We start from the raw sequence: 22,451 nt of genomic DNA on the forward strand, positions 1-22,451 counted from the left end.
TACTACAAATTCTCATCCTCGGAATTGACAGACATATCGATGACAGCATTGTTTACTCATGGGCTTTAGCAAATTAGAACTGAGGATGCAATAGCCTATCGTGAATTGTGGTATTGAATTTGCACCTGATATTATTTGCGTTTGAATATAATAGATGTTTGAAATATTTCAGATGGCATTTTTCATTCATAAATTTTTTATTGGTGCAAGTTACATGAGATTTATCTCAGGTAGGAGCAGATGGGGCAAATCACGAGTTAGAGAGTTAGCAGGATTCAGAACAACGGGATGGAACTACTCACAGAATGCCATCATATGTACAGTTGAACATGATGTAGAAAACCATTGTGCATGGCAGAGGTTTCTACCTTCTGGTCCGCTTGCTCTTCTGCCAATAGGTGATAAGTTTAGCAATATCGTTTGGACTATGAGCCCGAAAGAGTCATCAGAGTTTAAATCAATAACCGAAGATAACTTTCTGGAAGCTGTAAATCGTGCTCTGGATTATGGTTATGGTCCTCATCCTACACCAAGCATATTGGGTAGTTCAGACTTATTTTCTTGGCTCAAAGGAGGTATCTCCAAGTCTGCTAATGATTGCTTTGAAATCCCACCAAAAGTAATCAAATTGGCCTCTGAAAGAATGGCTTTCCCATTATCCTTGAGGCATGCCAACGACTATGCGTCAAAGCGCGTTGCTCTAATTGGCGATGCAGCTCACACTGTACATCCTTTGGCAGGCCAAGGAGTTAATTTGGGTTTTGGAGATGCATCTACTCTTTCCAGTGTCATTTCTGAGGGCATTGCAGTAGAGCGGACATCGGGAGGTACGTATAAAACAAACCATTGCCCTCTTTCTTTCAAGAAAGAATCGTGGATCCTTAAATTGCGGTGTTTTAAACTGTTTCAGGTATCACTACTGAAGAAATACGAAGCAGATCGAAAACCAGCGAATGTGATGATGATGGCAGTACTGGATGGTTTTCAAAAGGCATACTCAGTTGATTTTGGTCCACTAAACATTTTAAGAGCTGCTGCATTTCATGGGGCTCACCATATTTCACCACTTAAAAGAGCATCATCTCGTATGCGTCGGGGAGATGAGATTGCCACTATTTGCCTAAAGAAGACCGTCATCAAAATAATCACTGATAAATTAGGTTAAGAGTGTTTTTTTCCTTGTACAGGAGTAAATTGTTTTCAGCAAAGCTTTTACGAATAATTGTAAAATTTTAACTTTGATATGAGACGAATTGCATTAAACAGCTCGGTTATTGAACAAGTAGAATTCAAATATATTTTGATTTAAGTAGTTTTTGCAAAAATATAAAATTTCATTTGTATTAAAGAATTATAAGATGAACTTGATTTTGTTTGTTAGATAAAAAAGAGATTATGTTGGTGGTGATTCGATCTATCATCTATCCCTCCTTGTTCACACATTTGAACAAAATTTTATGACTAGCTATTTACCGGAAAATCAATTATTATTTGATTTGGTCGAGGTAAATTCTTTGTTTATCTTTAAACATTTTGATCTTCCCTAAAAATTAATGGTAAATCTATAATTTACCTCCCGTAAATGAATAAAATTATATAGAATCCTTGAAAATTTTAAAAACCATGTGTATTCGTATTCCTTGGTTTAAATAAATAAACATGTTATCGATTAACAATAACTTGAAACAAAGAAAGATGAATAATTATAGCATAAATAAATGGGATAAAGAATAGTCAAACCGCATTTTAAACATTGTATTATAGCTTGCTGGACATTTAAAATATGAAATAAAAATCTTTTGACAAACAGAAATTATACTGTTCATGAACCATGTCTCATTAGCAGTCTATTGATTTGGATGAAACCAAAAACCCTAAAACATGAAACTTGAAATAGGATTCGTATTTGACATTTAAGGTGAACCAGGGTCTCATACAAATATCCATAAACCAAAATTTTGGGTATTTATGTTGCTGTATTCCATATCTAAATCTCAAAGACATATAATTATTATATTCCATTTTATATAATATCAAGATCTGCTATACAAGCATATACACAATTGAAGAGACTAGTTACGTTAAAAATGCTTACAAAAATGTATCCCGGATTAAACGTGCTAACACACGAGACGATAACCGGCTAATCAACTCGGGAAGAACCCTGGCAGATATGCCTGGCAACACTGGAAGCAACTCCTGGATAACCTGAGCAACATTTACACCCTGTCGATGTTTAACAAAATGACACGCAATTAATGTGACATGAAGAATGTATAATAATCGCTAAAAGAGAGATAAGTTTCGTAAATGGTTTCGATTTGTTAAAACTGCAAACTTTGAGTACCTGACTTGACGTCGTTGATATTGAACTTCCCGCTGTTAAGAATTCGAGAATTTTTTGGACATTATTCAGTATAACTCTGTCTTCCTCGGTTATTGAAGGCAAAAGTCCTGCTGGTTTGAAGGGTCCAACTGTTGGAACCAAGCTAAACACTGGGGCAGCATTTCTTACTCCCAACACTGACATTATTTGAACCAACTGTTCCTGCTAGTGCATCAATGCCCTTCACAATCTGCTTAGTAAACCAGAAACATTAGTTCAATATTTAAGCCACTCACACCAAAATGTCATGAAGAATCGATGCTCAAAAGGTAAAGCAATTACATATCCACAGACCAAAAGAGAAACAAGAAGGAACTAGGTAAAGTAACACAAGCGTGCAACTTTCTCAAAGAAAATGATTATAACCAAACATTTTTTTTCCCTTCTGAATATAAGATCAGAAATTACCTCATCAAGAAGAAATTCTCGGAAAAAACTTCCCTTCTCAGACAGTAGAAATCCTAAGGCTGCTCTTGTTTGAACAGGTTGCTTTGATTGAGATTCACTTGGTAGAAATCTAGGGAAGGAAATATCTGCTTGCCTTTGTAGAAGACCTAGTTCAGCCATATCCCCATTCAAATTCTCCCCACCTCCACTTTTTGCTGCAGTTATGAAATTCTCAAAGGCTTGCATCACATCAATGAATCTTTCAGCATCAAAAACACCTGATTTCCCGTATATTGTATAACGCAAAGCATTCCTTAGCCGCGGGATTCATCAGTGAGCAGTCTCTGACAATAGAAAATAATACAAGGAAATGGTAAACGTTATGGTCAGAAAAACATTGACCACTTAGGAAGACAAAGCACAACAGCAATGATACAAATGTTTGTGCACTCTTTCATCTTGATCCTATACTTTGGTGATTGGTTGGCCACATGGATCCTTAGACAACCTTAAGAATTGTACTTAAGACAATAACATTGATTTGTTACATCAAAAGAAACATGGTATCCTAGAAGCACTCTTCGGCTATCATAATTTAATAAAATAAAACTAATGAATCAAGCAGTTGACTATTTAGTCATCAGAAATTCAAAATAACAATAGTCAGTGCATATTTCACATCATCCTTACACTTATAAATCAATTTATTTTCAAAAGAGAATTAGCAAAACAGAATATTCATACCTGTGCAATATAAGGATAGGCCTCATCCACGATAGCAAAATCAGGATTCCCCACTAAAGCTATTCCTTCCAACACCCCAATTGCCCTAATTATAAGAGCAAAATAAGGAGGTATCCTAAATGGATAATCAAATGTTATCTGCGCCAAATCTGATGCCAGGTCCTGAAAGTTGATGTTTTTGCACCCCCACCCTCAAGTGCTTGATCAAAAACCTTTGCCAGAACGGGCAAGATTGGCTCTAAATTAACCCCCTCAGGAATGAAATCAAGTTTAACAAAATCCTTAACTATTTCTGGATAGTCCCGGTGTATAAGATGAGCAATTGCTTCAATCATTCCATACTTCTGGTCATCAGTTAATTTTGTCACTAAACCTGTTACAACATAAGTAAACTTTAAACTCTATAAAAATAAAGCCTAGATCAACAAGGTATTATCATAGTAAAATTTAGCATTTGTAACCAAAATCAACATGATATCAATAGTTTGCAAAGAGAAATACTAGATGATTATTGGAGGACAACCACATATCAATCTCTCAACAAAGAAGTAACTCAATCTATGTGATGCCATTAAACATGTTGACAAAAAATCTTTAAGCATAAATTCTTACCAAAGTCGAGTATGGCTAGCTTTCCATCAGGAGTACGGATCAAATTCCCAGGATGTGGGTCAGCATGGAAAAACCCGGTATCAAGCAACTGAAATCAAAATGGGTAAGCCACACAGATTAGATAATAAACTTAGGAGTTTGTCTGATGTAGAACACTGAAATTTATACCACTGTTTAGTAGCAACTATAAGTACACAAAAAACTGATAAGTGCAGAAAGGAAGATGAAGACATATTTGAGTAATGGTTATTGATGCTAATGCAGAAACATTGCCAATATTAACATTTATGAAACACAGACAACTACCCTTGCCATTTGATATTCAGCTTCAGGACATTCAAACAGAAAAGGAAAGTTAAAACCAGCCTTCTTTTTCATATATATATATACACACACACACACACACACGAGAGGTTCCTTCTCTTATCTCAATATAACTTGCTAAACGAAAGTGAATATTAGAACTACAATTAGAGTGCAACAAGTTCCTAAATGCACAGGATAGGATTAAACGTCTAAGGAATTGGCTAGTGTTTTTGAAATTAAAGCAGGAATAAACAACAATACTACCACTCTGAGAAAATGAAACTGTTGCCATCATCTCTCACATTTATCCTCCTTATCATCAATAAGTTGAAGCATCAATGTTTGACTGGCTAAGGCAACAAATACAATTTTAAAGCTAATTAACCAAGAAAACTGACAAATAAGTAACATAGATGCACCCAGGAAAGACTGACAAGAAAACCAAGTTTCTTACTTGACCCATGTGTCCCCTAGACATAAACTAGGATGACAAGAATAACGTAGTATATTACCTGCTTTAGGTAGCATATCACTCCAACATTGACCAATTCACCAACATCACTTTCTGTACTTTGTGATAGCTTCTCTCCTTCGATCCACTCTGTAGTAAGAACCTTCCTTGATGTGTATTTCTGATAAGTCCTTGGTATAACAACCTGAAAACAAAAATAGTCAGTCTATTGATTTCACTAAATATTCTTAAGAAACTAACTAAAAAGAACAACTTGAAGAAATAACTTCTTTTAGTCAGAATTACATAATCAGACTAGTATCTCCAAAATCAGGAGCCACTTCAGCAGACATTAGAAAGTAATGTGTTCAAAAAAAAACCATACTAACCTGTGGAAGGTCCTTACGCATCATTTCAGAAAAGCGTTGTCCATTTTCACCCTCATTAACATAATCTAGCTCCTCAAAGAATCGTGCAGCCCATTCATCAACCAATCCAACCACATCTATGGAGATCTGGAATGGTAAGGGAAAGCAAGCAATGCATGGAAAAGTATCAATATTACAGCTACAGAATATAGAGGCCTCTTTATAAGAAGGAAAAAGTTTAGTAAAAGCTAAACGTAAACAGATACATTATATACCTGAGGAAACTTTCGGAGCGCCAAACCCAAGTTTCTTATGATGAACAAATCAACAGTCACTGTCTCAAGAACAAAAGGCCTCTGCACTTTGACAGCAACCAGATCTCCATTCTCTTTCAAGCGTCCTTTATACACTTGTCCAAGAGATGCTGTCCATAGGTATCCACACATTGTTTGAAGTATTTATAGTTGGAATAGCACGTAAAAACTAGTAAAATTATCTCTATAAAATAAATAAAGAAGTACGTATATATGTACACATGCAACATATATTCAAGCTGAGATTACCAGCAGCTATTGGCGAAGAGGAAAGTTCAGAGTAGATTTCTTGCCATGGCTGACCAAGTTCCTCTTCAATAAGAGCCATTGCTATGTCATCTGGAAATGAAGGAACCTTTGCATATGAGCAAAGAAAAGTCGGTTATAATAATATACTTACCATACCCCCCTTAAAGAAGTAATATACTAATGCTAACTAGCAATATCCAAGTTACGGAAGGTTGTCAGCATTTTTGGAGGAAAAAATAACCTTTCAAATTAAAATCCCGTATCATGTGATAATTGAGAGACATTTCAATTTCCTAAAATCAATTGGTCTGCAAACTGATATGGTATTGGAACCAAAAACAAACAAACAAACAAACAAATAAATAAATAAATTGCATCTCACATTTGAATTCTATCAAAAAGGGTAGACAATATGGAACAACAAGTCTGCCATCTAATAGAGGTATTTCTGAGATTGAAGACTAGAGAGGAGTTCATCCCAAACAACAATATCTAAAAACAGTCATCAAAACTAAGTGGTGGACTTGTATCACATTATCCATCTCACCTATAATGGTTCTAAATGTAAGAACTAAAACTCTCTACTCCTAATAATTTATTTTTTGGAAAACGTTTGAGCCATAGAAGAAGAAGAAGATAAGAACTGATTCAATATGAAGAAATGCCAAAGTGATAATTCTACCTTATCACAAAGCTTTTGCAGCTCCATCATTGCAACAGGAGAAAGTATATCTGGTCGAATGCTCAATGCTTGCCCAAGCTTTATATATGCAGGGCCCAAAGAGGTAACAATTTCCCTTAATTCAATAGCTCTAGCCACTTCATTCTGTTAATAAAACAGAAACAAATTTGAACATGAAAATTTATGCGTGCATTTAGACGCTAACAAAGACACAAACAGCAAGGGAGGCTCAAAAACTTTAACAAAAGGTAGAATCATTTATAAAAATAATGTCACTTAGTAGGATATTTAGAAATTAGAAGCTAACAGGAAAAGAAGGTGATAGAGAATTGTGTGTTCACCTCTTTGACCTTCTTGTTTACCACATCCATAGCCAAGCGTGAGAGGAAACCCCCAGCAACAGATAGTAACTGTATAATACGAGTTGCAACAGCACGAGGTCGTTTCCCCCAGTATGCAGAGATGCTGGCCGGATCATATGCCAAAGGTAAGAACTCACTGCTTTCATCAACCTATGTAACGAGAAAATGATTTATGCTTGACCAGCCAAAAATTTAGGCATAGCAAAATAAAGAAATGGCAGACTAGCTAGAAATTGCAAACCCAGTAAATGGTGTCAGCTATAGCATCAGTACACCAGCCCTAATGGCATTAAACTTTTCAAAAGCTTTCAAAACATTTCACTTTCCGAAAATGAAATGAGTTGTCCCCTGTACTAAAACATCAAGCTGAGAGAATAAAAGTAGATTAGCAGTCTAGAATTCAAACATGACAGATATATGCTACAATAACTGCATTTTTACCTCAACCAACCGAAGCTGAATATTGTCATCAGCAAACTGTGAATCCCGTAAATTTTGGCCACGAAGTCCTCTCATTAGTATAGCCAAATCTTCATTTTCTTCCATTTGTGCTCTCACTCTTTTTATTTCCTGTGAAACGTCTCCCATCCTCTGGTAGCTCAATTATCACCAAAGCAAATAAGTAAAAGAACACCAAAACATTGACCAAAAGCAAAATCAGCAATTCAAGAAATTAAAATTTTTATACTCATTAGTAACTAATATATAACATAAACTCTTCCGTGTGCATAATTCAGTAAAAAACCAAACGAACCGACCGACCAAATTAATTTGAGCTAAATTAATTAATATGGATTATGGTATAAACTTTTTAAAAATTTGGTTATCACTTAATTTGAATAGAAATTTAAGAAAATAACAAAATTGTCCAAAAAATATATAAAACGTTATATTTATAATCTTTATTAGATTTATTAAGTTTTATATGTAGAAGTTTTTAACTTATTATGAATGTGCTTTTGTAGGGATACATGTTTAACTGATAAATATGTATTAGATTATTATACTTACTAAAAAGAATTAAAATGTAATTTAATTCATTGATGGTAGAGTTGGATTAATTATCAAAATAATTGTGGTTGACTACCGCTAAACTTTTTATAATTCGGGCGGAATTATTCGTAATAGAAAGTAACAATTCAATTAATTCGATTAACTATGTTTTCCACTGAACCGACCGACCAATAGTTACACAATGGTATTCACGATAAATAAATAATACTTAATTTTTCTTTTCATTTTTCATTGACTGTCTCAGCAACCAGACTAAAGTTGACCACGTCAAATCAAATCTCACCAAAAAAAAACTATTTCCAACAAAAATAAGAATTGATTTTTTATTTTTTACCGTAGAAACTCCATTCACGGACTTTTTAGATGAGGAGGACTTGGAGGAGCCGTTGACGTTGTTGTTTGAAGGAGAGGACTGAGACGGAGTCTTACGAGTGGGTTTAGGGTCGGTTGCTACAGCGAGAACCGGTCTGGTTCGAGTACGAATAGACACTCTGTTAGAGCGCGGGGAAGAGAAACGGACGGGATCGATACCGCAGTAGACGAGCCGCGGCGGCGCTGCTGCGTCCATGGCGGAATCGACGATGGAAACTTGTTACTAGAGAGAGAGGAAGATAGTTCTGATTTCTGAATCTGAGGAATTTCGAGTGGCAACAAGAAAAAGGAGTGCATTTTAACGCTTTTCTTTTTTTTTTTGTTTTTGGTGTTTAGGTGGAACGAATGAGGGCCTGGCCGTCGGAGGAACACGTGGCAAAAGCTGGAGCAAGGAAAGACCATTATTTAATATTTTTTAAAATATTATTATCTCTAAAATATTAACCGTTGGTTTCCCGCGGGCGAGTGTCTAGTGGTGGAATGTGTAAATCGTTTTCTCTTTTTATTATTATTTAATGCCATAATAATTTTTTTGGCCCTCCAACTTTATAAAAAAGTCATTTTAACCCTCTAATTAATTTTTTTGCCTCTTTTAACATTTGAATTTGCATTTTTATCAAATTTACCCAAAATGGATGGAAAAGTTAATATTTGTTAGCTTTGCTAATGTGGCATACATGTAAATTATTGCATGGATGAAATGTCAGCATTTAATTATTTTTTAAAATTTAAAATATTAAAAATATATATTGTTAATAATTTAAAAATAATTTTTATAATTTTTTAAAAAAATTAAGTTTTAAAAATTTAATTAAATACTGACTTATTATCCACATGGCAATGCACGTGTACGCCACATCAAGAAAGTAAAAAATGATAACTTTTTCATCCATTTTATGTAATTTAATAAAAAAAATATAAGTTTAAAAATTATAAAAAATAAAAAATTAAATAGAAAATTAAAATAACTATTTTTAAAGGTAGAAGCGAAGAAAGTTATTATGTCTTAATTAGCAACATTTATATGCACTTAAATATTTGTACTATTACTAAAAAGGTTAATTGATATATTAATAGAGAGTAATGGTACGCACGTTGTACTATTAATAATAAGAGAATTTGAGTTTAATTTTTGGAGATAATATAATTGGAAGGGGTAAATACGAATTTTAAAATAAATAAATTTTAGGACAATACAATAGAAATGGAAGAATTTTTATTTTTTTACAACAATTTATATAAATATAAATATTTTTTGAGGATATGTTATAATTTAATTAATTATTTTGGATTAAATTTTTTAAAGGAAATTTATTAATATTTTTAACTAAAAATCATTTAATTAAGCGGTATCCGTAATTAATAAAAATTATTTTGAGAATTTTTTTTATATTTTAATAAATCTAGAAAAATATATTCACACGATAAGAATATTGAAATCTAAAAATTTAGAAAATATTGATCTCTATTATCTAACTGTTGTCATTTTAATCAAAACTGTAATTAATTTTTATCTTAATTTTAAAAAAAATTGTCACTCGACATCGTAAGCGTGTCCTAGTGTCATGGGTTGCGCATTGGAGCACGCAACCATGACAAACTTGTGCGATCCATTGTATTTGAGGGAGGTCATTTGGCCCAATCAAACTGGTCCGTTGCTTTGAGAAATTAAAAGCCCATCTCCAGAGCCTGATAAATATGGAAGATAATCTTCAAAGATATATGATTCGAGAATATAAGATTATGTAGTCTTAGAGTTTTGATTGTATACAACTTTTAATTATAGCCATTGATGTACTTTAATTTACACCGTTGATTTTAGGGAAGCTCAACTATAAATAGAGACCTCTTTACTCATTGTAATTCATTCAGTTATCAATAAGAATTTTGAGAGTATTCACTCAAGCTTTTCTCTAAGTGTTCTTACTTTTCTGTGGCTTTTGTTCATCTTTCAAAGTTCGTTCTTACTTTGTTCTTCTGCTGTTCTTCGTGGGTGCCTTGAGGAAATTCTGTTGAATCCTTTATCGTTGCGAGTTAGGCTGACTTAAGCGTTTTTAAAGAAAGAAATTGCCTAAGGCTGCACGGATTGCGTGAGAAAACTCTAAGTTCGTGAACACTAGTCTACTATAAAAAAAATTAGGACAATAGATTAATAACTCTTAAAAAAATTGTGAATTAGCAATGAGGTAAAACCGGTAAATTTAAATTAGTTTTACGTATTTCTTTAATTTTTATATGATTATTTTTAAAAAAATTCATTCATCATTCATACTTTATTTACTTTTTACATGTTAAATGTTGGAAATATTTAAAAATGTTTAATTATTTACTTAATGAATAAAACTTTTAATCGTTATATTTAATTATTTAAAATTTTAAAAATTTTCAATTTCTTATAAAAAAGCCAAGATTAATCAACTTGAATTCAAAAAAAAATTAAACTGATGCATTTATCTATTTAAATTTATTTTTATTTGTAATTTTAACTAATTTTTATTTTAATTTCATACCTATTGTATATGTATTGTTATATTATTAATTTCAAACATTACATTTCATTATTATCGTATGTTACTTTTAAATACACACTTGTGTTATAAGTACTTGATTTCCACACTCATACGAGTATGATAAGATTTTTACTAATATTTAAACACTTCATTAATTTAGTGTCACCCTTCACTCGATCACCAACTCAATTATGAAAAATTACAAACCCAAAAATTAAACACGTGTTATTTTAGTAAACCCAAAAACTACAAAATTTAATATTTATAAACTCAATTTCTTTACATCTTACTTTAATAAAAGAAATAACTAATCTCGTAAAGAAGAGTTTACATCATCCCCGTCCATGGGAATTAATAAAAAAATTTAAAATAAAAATCATACGTTTTATATGTATTTTTAAATTTATTTATTTTTTAATTATTAATCACATTTTCTTTTTCAAAATATTATTTAACTTGTTTTTTATAAACACTTTTGAAATTGATGTATGTACATTTTGAGTTAATATTTGATATACTAATAATATGTTATTTTTAATTTTACAGGTAATTTTAGAAAATTATCATGTTTATTTTTTAAAATATTTATTTTTTTAATATTTTATTTTACCCGTATAAAATAGTACAACACTCGTCAATCTATTGATAGTGCACCAAATATTATTCTCTACTTTTTCTTTTTTCTTTTTTTAATTTCCCTTTAAGCAATGAAAGTGCTACGTTTGGTATTATTATTGGCTGAAAGGAAATTTGCTTAGTTTTTATCTCGACCACATATAAAGAAGAGATTTTTGTCTTTGTCCTCCCACTGTTTTGGAATTTAACAATGTCAATAACTTCATCTATTAATTGAATGGTTTCAAAATGAATAATATTTGATGTATTATTGTGTAAAAATCTCATACATCATTAATAAACAATAATATATCATTGTCAAATTAAACAAAAAAAAATCGGAGGATTTGTAAATAAATATTAATAATTTATTTAAACAATTAAATATTAATAGTGACTATTACAAATAAATATTAATAACTTTTAGGGTTTAAAATCTTAAGTTTAAAGATTTAGGGTCTAAAGTTTCGGATTTTGATTTCAAAGTTTTAGCATTTACCTGTAATATATTTAATTTTTTAAAACATAAATAGTGACTATTATAAATAAACGTTAATAACTTTCGGTTTTAATATCTTAAGGTTTAAGGATTTGGGTCTAAGATTTAGGGTTTAAAGCTTAGAGTTTTAGCAGTGATTTATAATAGTCACTATTAATGTTTAACCATGTTTAAATAAAGTTATTAGTATTTATTTATAAGCCCTCCACTATTTATTGTTTAATTAATAATGATATATCATGTTATTATTCACTAACAGTACATAATACTTGTAAAAGTTGTGCATCAATTTTATAAGACTTATAACTTAGTATTAGTATCTTTTCAAAAAAATATAATAATACATTTGCATGTAAATTGATGTTTTTGTTTTTCGAGTACATAAAAGAAGGTAAAAGTTTTTTAAGTCTGTTTAAAAACTTTAAATTCACAATCGAATAAAAAAAAAAAACAACAACACTTCGTAGATAATTATAGACATTTATATTATTTGTGAACTTCGCTTTTATTATTATTTTTAATTAAATTTAATTATTGATTTTTTAAAAAAAGTGAAATTTAATCATTAATTTTTTAAAAAGGTTGAATTGTCATTTTTTAATATAAATACTAACTAAAACGTCAAATTAAATTTAAACAAGTAGTTCGCATGGTAATCATATGCACTTTATGCTATGTTTTTGAATTTTTGTGAACTTTTTAATTTTTTTAATTTTTATTTTAATTTTTAAAATATTTTTATAAATTGTAAAATATTTGTTTACATAACATATAAGACAAATAGTGATATATCAATATAAATTATTGGACTACCACGCCAACATTATTAAAAAAATTAGCGTTTTAATTATTATTTTAATTAAGAAAAGTGGTTTGATTCTTTTTGAGATATTAATCATCCAAATTACCTCAACTAAATTAATCATTATACAAAAAAAACAACATTATTAGAATTTGTAACATGTTTTAGTCTATGAAGCTGATAAAAGATATTTAATCATTATATTTAAGCTTCCATATTGGTTGTTAGTAGAGATATAATTAAAGTTTTATTTAAGTTTATCATCCGTCTTCCATAGTGCTAATGCTTCCCTAGAATAATGTTCTACCACCCAAATAAAGGTCTATCACAGCTCCCTTGAAGGTTCATAGTGCTAATGCTTCTTTAGAATAATGTTCTAATCACCCAAATAAAAGCCTATCACAGTTCCCTGGAAGGTTTGGATTCAGGTGAGTTTTATAAGTGAAAAATCTTTAGCCACTAGACCAATTAAGGGAGTTCATCCTTCCATAATGATGCACCCTTGTTTTCATGATCCCTTTATATCCTTATTCTATCCGAAAATATTTTTTAAACTTAAAATTAGACATAGTATAGTTTTACTTTGAATTTAATTGAAAAGAAAATGTATAGTAGATGTCAAGCACGTTTATAAACCAAATTTCATTTGGTACGTTAGGTCTTACTTCTACTTTTTTTTTTCCAAGTATTTATATTTGACATTTGCATCATAGTCATACTTAGATATGAACACAAGGCATATAAAATCTTTAATTACATGAACAAATTTCAAATACAGAGAGTCAAACCTGGCTAAATTTAGTTGTTGATAAAATGAGCTAAGTGGTCCTGTCAAGCAATGAGCTAACCAAAAACACTCCAGTTGGGATGATTAAATTTTCTGCTTAATTTTCTTTATATATGACCATGCCTCTTTTTTAAGAAGTAATCATATCTTGGACAGAAACTAAGACATTATAAAACCCCTCGCTTGTTTTTCACAAAACTAAATCATATTATTCAAGAGTTTTAGTTGATCACTTCTAGAAATTTCCAAGTATTTGTGATTGAATATGTGTAATACTATATGTATCAAACCACCAAATAGTTGAGAAGGTTCATTCATTGTTCATATGAACAAGTCAAATCTGTTGATTCTTCTGGAAGTTGAATTTCCTTTGTTATTTTATAGCATTAAACTAATTAGTATGGGAATACATACATAAGAGGGCTTGTGCCACATTTTTCCTTTGCTTCTCATCAAATCCTAGTCTAGACAGAAAAACACGGAATTTGACAATGTTTGATTTGAAAAACTAAGAATCATCTAAATGCTTTCTCATTAGGTTAAACGACCCAACCACCAAATAGAATTCGATTCATTTTTATAGTAGAAAAAAAAAAGAAAAAGCTTCTCACCAAACCATACCAATCGTTTCAAAGTGCCTTAAAACCCTTTCCATATCATAATCAGCAATTTAAGTGACCTACTTGTTCCCTAATAAATTATCCTCAAATATGTGACCTATATTTCTTCAACTCCTTCAAGATGATGGATCAAATATAACAAGAACTAAAGAAAGATAGATCAATAACCGGTATAATGTATTTGGAAGATATTTGAAAGATCATATCCTGAGTATGCATTGAACATGAATGTCGAACATGGTAAGATCCATAAGAAAAAAAATAGCAAGTCAAAACAACCAAGTCAATAACATTTCAAAAGAAAGGGGGGGGGGAGGGATATGCAGGCATCCAAGTATTTCTCCATTACAACATGAGAGAAGAAATCCTTCAATGGAACTATAACCTATACAATCAACCAAGATACAAAGTCTCCCTCTATCCTACTATATGGCAAGCGAAGGGAGAAATATGCGACCTAAAACAACAAAGTAAAACAAACCAATCTATCGAGACTCCAGTCAGCAAGGCAGCAAAAAGCAGAACAAGGGAAATCCAAGACAGATTTTAACAATTGAAGCCATGGCAGACAGACAGCACAATGATAAGAATCAAGGCAATCAGGATACCCAGAACGATCAATTTTATCTTCATATTCTGAAGCCACATCTTTCTTCTCATCTTTGTTCCCTGCTGCCTAAAATCTTGGGCCTGTAATTCAATTTTAAATTAAATGCACCTATACATCAGCATATGAGGTATAAAGAAACCATTCCATACAAAATATTTACAATAGAAACTTAGATTGAGAAAAATTATAATAATTTCTAGACTTGATGAGGAAACAACTTCACCAAAGCACAAAGCAGTTGTTTCAGTTACCCAAAAAATGTAGACTGAATAGGACTAACCTGTGAGCGAAGGTTCTCAGTTTTATCCACCAGCAACTCAATCTTCTCACCACGGTCAAGGACCTGGTCAAAGAAAAGCGTTACTAACAAAAAAGAACAACACACCACATGCAATATATCTAAAGTTTCATTCTGTTTTGTATGCCATGCCAGGCAAGTTGCAAGTACGAAAAGCTGGCTACGCATCTTGCCATGTATTAACCCTCAAAACTACATGTGAACAGTGATAGAGTTAGCAGCAGCCTATTACCTTCTCGATGTTTTCCATCATAACACCCTTGACTTCAGAAACCTGAGCCTTCACTTTAGCAAGTTTGCTGATTTCTTCAGGATGGTCCACACAGTACTGCATATGCTCCTTCAATTTGGACCTATTATGTATAAAGTGCTAAGCATGTTTCCAGAAAATAAAAATAAATAAATCTATGAGAAGATACATAGAGAGCTAGATACCCAAATTCTCTATTCAGACTTTTGGCCGTAGCAGTTGCAGCCTTTCCTCCACCATATCTCTTGTTGAAGTCTTCCTTAACTCTTTCCAGAAATGCAATTGGAACTTGCCTGCCAGCAGATTCAACAGCAACTACACAGTAGGCTGCAGCACCAAAAGCATTTCATAAACTGAATATATGAATTATGAAATTACAAGTTATTAAAAATTCATCGATGATTCTTTTCCTACTGAAGCCAAGTTCAACAAAATCATACCAGAAGTCGGCATGTAGAACTATAATTAAAACCATTTAGGAAAGGAAAGAATCCCTCCCTTCCTCTGAAATAAGGAAATTGATTATGCATGTAATCAACGGCTTCAAAATTAATATACACACTCTTGTTAGTACATTCACCCAAGTAGCAGCTAAAAGAAAGCAGCCAGCTGTAATGTATAAATGAGCACAACATGGATATGCCCCATCGACAGGTATGATTCTTTGATTGAAAAGATGATCATGACAGCGGACACTAATTTTAGATGTCTTAAAAGGAGTTCCATTTTTTTTCCTTGTTTGTTACCGGTTATCTCTTCGCAAGATCCCTTTGCTTCCCAGCATTTTTCTTTACTTTCTATATATTAAGCATTCATTTCGTACTACCAGCTTAGCACCCAGATGCAGAGCACATGCGCATTCATATAGATAAAATTAAACCTACGTCAGACCAGAACGCTTCTTGCAATTTGCAAATTATGCGAACCTATAAATGAGGTTACAATAACCAGATGATGTTTTAGACTCATCTAATTAATGCACCCAGACCGCATATTACATTAATTTGCCTATCCCAAAAAAGGAAAATGGAAGACATCACCCTCTAAAGAAGAATATTACAACATCCGTCATTAACATAACAGTTCAGATTCTTAATTATGTTTCATACATCCAAACAAAACATCATTGCGTACCTAAACATTTATATAAGAACACATTATTATCCCCGAGTCACACCAAGAAAACCTTCTCTGTAAGGGTGAATAATGAATACATTTAATGGCTTCAAGTAATCTATCTTTGCTTCGTTTTATTTATTCACACTAGTTACACGAGTATATGCACATGTCAAAATGAGATAAAATCAAGGAAATCAACGTAAAAAGAAGTCGCAAAAATGAATCCATACGTCTTTTTCCATACAATCAACAGCTCAAATTAAGTCCCTTCCCCCCTCTCTTCCCCTTGGTAAAGCCAAACAGAACGTAGTACAAAACTAAGAAATGAAAGCAAATCCATGCAAAAAGACCTTGCAAATCAAAACAAAGCCTAGATCCAACATACGGCAATACCAATCAACACATAGAGAAAAGCCAAATCAAAACTAAACAACAAAACAGATCGCACGCTGATTATCATATTTGAAATCATTAACCAAACAATCCGATTTTTAAAGAACAAAAAAAGTCAACTAACTTCAAAAAAAAAAAGATCAAGATCGCAAATCGCAACCAAACAAAAAAAATAAGTTTCTTACTGAATCCATCTTCAACGAGGTAATTGAAGGTATGGCCATCGCAGGTATAGGTGAACTTGTTGTTAGAAGCAGGGAGTTTCTGGAGACATTGAGCGGCGATACCGGTGAAATTACCGGTGAACTCGGTGTACTCGGCGAGTATCACAGTTCCACGCGCCACGAAGCTGTAGATCAAAGACTGTTGCCCCATCTCTCAAAACCCTAACCCTCAAGCAAAGATTCAAATCCGCAAAGGTTGAAAAATCAGTGAGAGATGACTTCGGAGGGTCGATGGGATCCGAGAAGATATAGAAAAATGAAGAAATGCTGGATTTTATGCATACATATATATACACACACACACGTAGGAAAATTTGTTTGTACGTATTAAATCTAGGAATTTTGAATTTGATTACTGTCACGCGGTTTTTATTTTTTATTTTAATTTTAAAATGGTTAATATACTATTTTGGTACCTATATTTGGCTATATTGTCCAATTTGGTACTTGAATTTTGTGTCTCAATTTGGTACCTGAGTTTGGATTCATTGGTCAATTTGGTACCTGAGTTTTTTCTAATTGATACTTGAGTTGAGTTATTCTTTGTCCCATACAAACAACTTAGTTTGACTTTAATGTTCAATTTGATACTTGAATTATTTTTTATCCTAATTAAGTACCTATGTTTAGAGCACACGTGTTAGTCAAATTGAACATTGAAGTCAAACTTAGATACTAAATTAGGACAAAAAATTCAAATACCAAATTAAACATTAAAACCAAATATAAGTACCAAATGATCTATTAGACTTTTTAAATTTCTTTCTCTTCGTTATTTGTTCAAACAAACAGCTGTATAATGATAATTTACATTTTATGAATAAAATAAAATAAATAGAAATATTTATAAATTTATACAAAATATGATATTAAAAGATTTATATGTCAAAAAAAAGCCTTTAAAAATGTAAAAATTCAATTAGGTCTCTATAGTCCCTTTGTTGATTAAAATAATCAATTAAATTAGTTTATTAACGGAATATTTGACACACCAATCAGACGATGACATGTGACAACTTATGGTTTAATCTAATATTTTCTCATAAAAATATTTAAAAAATTAGAAAAAAAATTAGTAAAAATCATTAAAATTAATTTTTTTATAAAATTACTATATATTAAAAATATTAAAATTATATGAAATTATGAAAATAATTATGAAAATAATAAATACTAATTTATATTATAAAAAATATAAAATTTTAACATCAAAATTATTTTTTTCTTTTTAAATGTCTTTTAATTGGTGGTCAATAAATGAAGAATAATTTTGAATTTAAGTAGAAATAAAAAAATAGAAGGCCAAGCTTAAACAAAGGGAGTGAAAATCTCTACACCATTCACTAAATAAAAGGAAATTAACACAAAAACAAAAACCATAGTTTTAAACCATTCAACAAGTCAACGAAGGTTCAACCCTTTAATTTCTTCGACCAAGAACTACAAATAAACATGGTTTAAAACGTTAATCCCAATTTTGAATCCAACATTAATAAACTTTTTTATTTAAAAAAAAGTGCATTTTGCACAGTAGAACACAATAAAAAAATTGCTTTGTTTAGCTGGTTAAAAGCTAACCAAAGCAACTATCAACATCAACAATGGCGACATCCAAACCAAAGAAAACGAATACAGCCCAATCATCATCTCAGGGAGTAAAATTTGCTCGTAGGACAGCGAGTGGCCGGATTGTGAACTTATCCAGGGATGATGATATGGATGTCACCGGCAATCAATCGGGCCAAAATGATTACATCAATTACACTGTGATGATGCCACCTACGCCTGATAACCAACCCTCTACGGACTCTCATAGTGGGGTTGGGTCGAAAGAAGATAAAAGGATGTCGGTAATGAAGTCTGCAAATAATAAGTCAATGTTGTTAAGGAGCCAAACAGGGGATTTTGATCATAGTCGTTGGTTGTATGAGTCCAAAGCCAAGTATGGGATTGGGAATGCGTATTGGCAAGAGGATGATCAATTTGGAGTAGATGGTGGTGTATCAATGTCGGATTTTATGGATAAGCCATGGAAGCCATTGACGAGGAAGGTTCCGGTTAAGTCTGGCATTCTTAGTCCTTACAGGTTCTTGATATTGATACGTTTGGTGGTTCTGTTCTTTTTCCTTGCCTGGCGTTGGAGGAATCCCAACCCGGATGCAATGTGGCTATGGGGTATGTCATGTGTGTGCGAGTCATGGTTTGCGTTTTCTTGGCTATTAGACAGTCTTCCTAAGCTCAACCCTATTAATCGAGCCACTGACCTTGCTGTCCTCAATGAAAAGTTCGAACAGGTTTCTCCGTCAAACCCGACTGGTCGGTCGGACTTGCCGGGTGTAGATGTCTTTGTCTCTACGGCTGACCCTGAAAAGGAACCTCCCCTTGTCACTGCCAACACCATTTTATCCATCATGGCTGCTAATTATCCTGTGGAAAAACTCTCTGCCTATATTTCAGACGATGGTGGTGCCATTCTCACGTTTGAGGCCATGGCTGAGGCAATTCGTTTTGCCGAGGTGTGGGTGCCATTTTGTCGAAAACATGACATTGAGCCTAGGAATCCAGACAGCTATTTCAACTTGAAAACCGATCCAACCAAGAACAAGAAACGGCCTGATTTTGTTAAGGACAGGCGTTGGATCAAAAGGGAGTATGATGAGTTCAAGGTAAGGATCAATGGTCTCCCTGAGACGATACGTAAAAGATGTGATATGTACAACTCTAGGGAGGCAATAAAGGAGAAAAGTCTTGCCAAAGAGAAGAACGGTGGGACACTGCCACCGGATTTCCAAGTGGAGAAGGCCACTTGGATGGCCGACGGCACCCACTGGCCTGGGACATGGCTCAATCCAATTGCTGACCATTCCAAGGGAGACCATGCTGGAATCTTGCAGGTATTTTTCTTTTCGAATTTTTCAATCAAACTAATGGAACCCATTTTGTTTTAAAGATGATTGAATTATGGAATGTGTGGTAGGTGATGAGTAAATTCCCAGAACCTGATCCAGTGATGGGTCAGCCCGATGAGAAAAGGTTAGACTTCACAGGGATTGACATAAGGATACCAATGTTCTCTTATGTTTCAAGGGAGAAACGTCCAGGTTTTGACCATAACAAGAAGGCTGGCGCCATGAATGGAATGGTTAGAGCTTCAGCGATATTGTCCAATGGACCTTTTATACTCAATTTGGATTGTGACCATTACATCTATAATTCTATGGCCATCAAAGAAGGGATGTGCTTCATGATGGACCGTGGCGGTGATCGTATTTGCTATATTCAGTTCCCACAACGGTTTGAAGGGATTGACCCTTCAGATCGATACGCTAATCATAACACTGTCTTCTTTGATGGTATTATTTCAAATATTCAAACATACCGACTCTTACTCCAACTTGAAAACTGAATTCAGTTCACCCCTACTCCTACTAACCCCAATTTATAATTGTAATTAAACCAAGTTCTGACATTGACCATATTTTTGGGTGACAACAGGAAGTATGAGAGCACTTGATGGACTTCAAGGGCCAGTGTATGTAGGAACGGGGTGTATGTTCCGACGTTACGCACTGTATGGGTTCCACCCACCAAGGGCAAACGAGTATACAGGTGTGTTTGGGCAGAATAAGTCACCAGCTGATACTATTCCAGGAAAGCCAGCACTATCAGGAGAAGATGATGCACAGCCCCTAAATGTGCACCCTGACTTGGATCTTCCAAGGAAATTTGGTAATTCAACCATGTTCAATGAAAGCATAGCCGTGGCTGAGTACCAAGGACGTCCCCTTGCTGATCACATGTCGGTGAAGAACGGTCGACCTCCAGGTGCATTACTGATTCCACGCCAACCACTGGATGCACAAATGGTGGCTGAGGCAGTGGCTGTCATTTCCTGTTGGTATGAGGATAACACGGATTGGGGTGACAAAGTAGGTTGGATTTACGGATCCGTGACGGAGGATGTGGTGACGGGATATAGGATGCACAACCGTGGGTGGCGATCGGTGTATTGTGTGACCAAGCGTGATGCATTTAGAGGAACTGCACCAATCAACTTGACGGACAGGCTTCACCAAGTGCTGAGATGGGCCACTGGTTCAGTCGAAATCTTTTACTCTAAAAACAACCCCTTGTTCGCAACTCGACGACTCAAGTTCCTACAACGCATTGCCTATCTCAACGTTGGATTCTACCCATTTACCTCCATTTTCTTGGTGGTTTATTGCTTCCTCCCAGCTCTTTCACTGTTTTCAGGACAGTTCATTGTGCAAGGCCTCAACGTTGCCTTCCTTCTTTATCTCTTTGTCATCACTATAACCCTTTGCTGTATGTCCCTCCTAGAAGTGAAATGGTCCGGGATCGGCCTCGAGGAATGGTGGCGAAATGAACAATTTTGGGTCATTGGTGGCACAAGTGCTCACTTAGTGGCTGTCATCCAAGGTCTCCTAAAAGTAGTAGCCGGAATTGAGATCTCATTCACATTGACCACCAAATCGGCTAGCGAAGATGAAAACGACATATATGCGGATCTTTACCTTGTGAAATGGACCAGTCTGTTCATAATGCCATTAACCATCATAATCGTTACCCTATTGGCAGTGGTGATAGGGATATCGAGACAAATCTACAGTGTGATACCACAGTGGACACAGCTGTTCGGAGGACTGTTCTTTGCATTTTGGGTATTGTGTCATATGTACCCATTCGCCAAAGGATTGATGGGAAGACGAGGAAGGGTACCCACCATCATCTATGTTTGGGCTGGGCTTTTGGCAATTTGCATATCTTTGCTTTGGGTCACACTCAATCCACCTGGTGATCAACCTGGTGATGCAGTTGTATTGTAAAAATACCATCAGAAACCAACCTTACGCATTTCTCACTTCTTCATCCCCTTCCAATTTTTTTTTATTTTTTTATTATATTCATTATTTGTATTTGTTAATAATGTAACAATAAGGCTCCGATTGAAATTTATTTTCTTTTATTTTGAGAAAGTTCTTTAATTTCCATTTTTAAAAACCAAATTTTAATTTTTCAACCCTACATTTTTTTAGTATTTTAATTTTGTAAAATGAAAATATTTTTTTAAAAAAACCAATCACACATTTAGTGCTTTTCCATGTTATGATTTTAATAGATGTGGTTGTTAGGAAAGTTACTTTACAATCTTTGGTTCACTAATAATAACTTACGAATTTACCCTAATAAAATAAAATAAAATATTCATATATTTAAATTTTATCATAAAATTTATTCTTAAAAAATATTTAGATTAAATATTTAATATAAAATTTTAATTGATATTTTTACATTATTTTTTGAAAGCCGTTATGTAACATAATTTACTATGGATATTAAAAAAAAACATAATTCGCTAATATAATACTTAATTGCTTTGAAATTTGATTGATCATTGTCTCATGTATTCTACTTCTAAACGGGCCATCAATCATTTGATTATTCTTAAACACCAT

General features: G+C 33.2%; 3 protein-coding genes and 1 non-coding gene across 4 annotated transcripts; 2 read left to right on the forward strand and 2 right to left on the reverse strand.

Moving 5' to 3' along the window:
- Positions 1-214: 214 nt before the first annotated feature.
- LOC121220784 (ubiquinone biosynthesis monooxygenase COQ6, mitochondrial) lies at positions 215-1,005 on the forward strand. The gene is made up of 2 exons (XM_041100253.1): positions 215-827; positions 911-1,005. The coding sequence occupies exons 1-2, from the start codon at positions 215-217 to the stop codon at positions 1,003-1,005; spliced, it is 708 nt and encodes a 235-aa protein (XP_040956187.1).
- An 877-nt stretch (positions 1,006-1,882) lies between these two features.
- On the reverse strand, positions 1,883-8,552 carry LOC107892443 (uncharacterized protein sll0005). The gene is made up of 13 exons (XR_005918311.1): positions 8,210-8,552; positions 7,303-7,452; positions 6,841-7,011; positions 6,500-6,643; positions 5,818-5,923; positions 5,530-5,678; positions 5,276-5,401; positions 4,948-5,091; positions 4,130-4,217; positions 3,518-3,890; positions 2,795-3,117; positions 2,348-2,576; positions 1,883-2,226 (listed from the first exon to the last, which is right to left on the reverse strand). It is a non-coding gene; the product is annotated as an uncharacterized protein sll0005 (transcript).
- Positions 8,553-14,309: 5,757 nt separating this feature from the next.
- LOC107942322 (vesicle-associated membrane protein 721) lies at positions 14,310-17,324 on the reverse strand. Its single transcript, XM_041101255.1, has 5 exons — positions 16,936-17,324; positions 15,424-15,565; positions 15,221-15,341; positions 14,971-15,033; positions 14,310-14,770 (listed from the first exon to the last, which is right to left on the reverse strand). The coding sequence occupies exons 1-5, from the start codon at positions 17,123-17,125 to the stop codon at positions 14,627-14,629; spliced, it is 660 nt and encodes a 219-aa protein (XP_040957189.1). The 5' UTR covers positions 17,126-17,324; the 3' UTR covers positions 14,310-14,626.
- A 1,113-nt stretch (positions 17,325-18,437) lies between these two features.
- Positions 18,438-21,968, forward strand: LOC121220991 (cellulose synthase-like protein D1). Its single transcript, XM_041101254.1, has 3 exons — positions 18,438-19,868; positions 19,952-20,327; positions 20,470-21,968. Exons 1-3 carry the CDS (start codon positions 18,576-18,578, stop codon positions 21,819-21,821), a joined length of 3,021 nt encoding a protein of 1,006 aa, XP_040957188.1. The 5' UTR covers positions 18,438-18,575; the 3' UTR covers positions 21,822-21,968.
- Positions 21,969-22,451: the final 483 nt, after the last annotated feature.

The sequence above is a fragment of the Gossypium hirsutum genome, chromosome D09 (genome assembly GCF_007990345.1).
Source record: "Gossypium hirsutum isolate 1008001.06 chromosome D09, Gossypium_hirsutum_v2.1, whole genome shotgun sequence".
Taxonomy (NCBI): Eukaryota; Viridiplantae; Streptophyta; class Magnoliopsida; order Malvales; family Malvaceae; genus Gossypium; species Gossypium hirsutum.

Excerpts from the sequence above, each read along its gene's own strand:
- LOC121220784 (XM_041100253.1), top strand. The coding sequence starts at position 215 with ATGAGATTTATCTCAGGTAGGAGCAGATGGGGCAAATCACGAGTTAGA. Across the intron at positions 828-910 it reads AGTAGAGCGGACATCGGGAG|GTATCACTACTGAAGAAATA; the intron begins GTACGTATAAAA and ends AAACTGTTTCAG.
- LOC107942322 (XM_041101255.1), bottom strand. The coding sequence starts at position 17,125 with ATGGGGCAACAGTCTTTGATCTACAGCTTCGTGGCGCGTGGAACTGTG. Across the intron at positions 15,034-15,220 it reads TGATGGAAAACATCGAGAAG|GTCCTTGACCGTGGTGAGAA; the intron begins GTAATAGGCTGC and ends TTCTTTGACCAG. Across the intron at positions 14,771-14,970 it reads CTGAGAACCTTCGCTCACAG|GCCCAAGATTTTAGGCAGCA; the intron begins GTTAGTCCTATT and ends ATTGAATTACAG.
- LOC121220991 (XM_041101254.1), top strand. The coding sequence starts at position 18,576 with ATGGCGACATCCAAACCAAAGAAAACGAATACAGCCCAATCATCATCT. Across the intron at positions 19,869-19,951 it reads ACCATGCTGGAATCTTGCAG|GTGATGAGTAAATTCCCAGA; the intron begins GTATTTTTCTTT and ends AATGTGTGGTAG. Across the intron at positions 20,328-20,469 it reads TAACACTGTCTTCTTTGATG|GAAGTATGAGAGCACTTGAT; the intron begins GTATTATTTCAA and ends GGGTGACAACAG.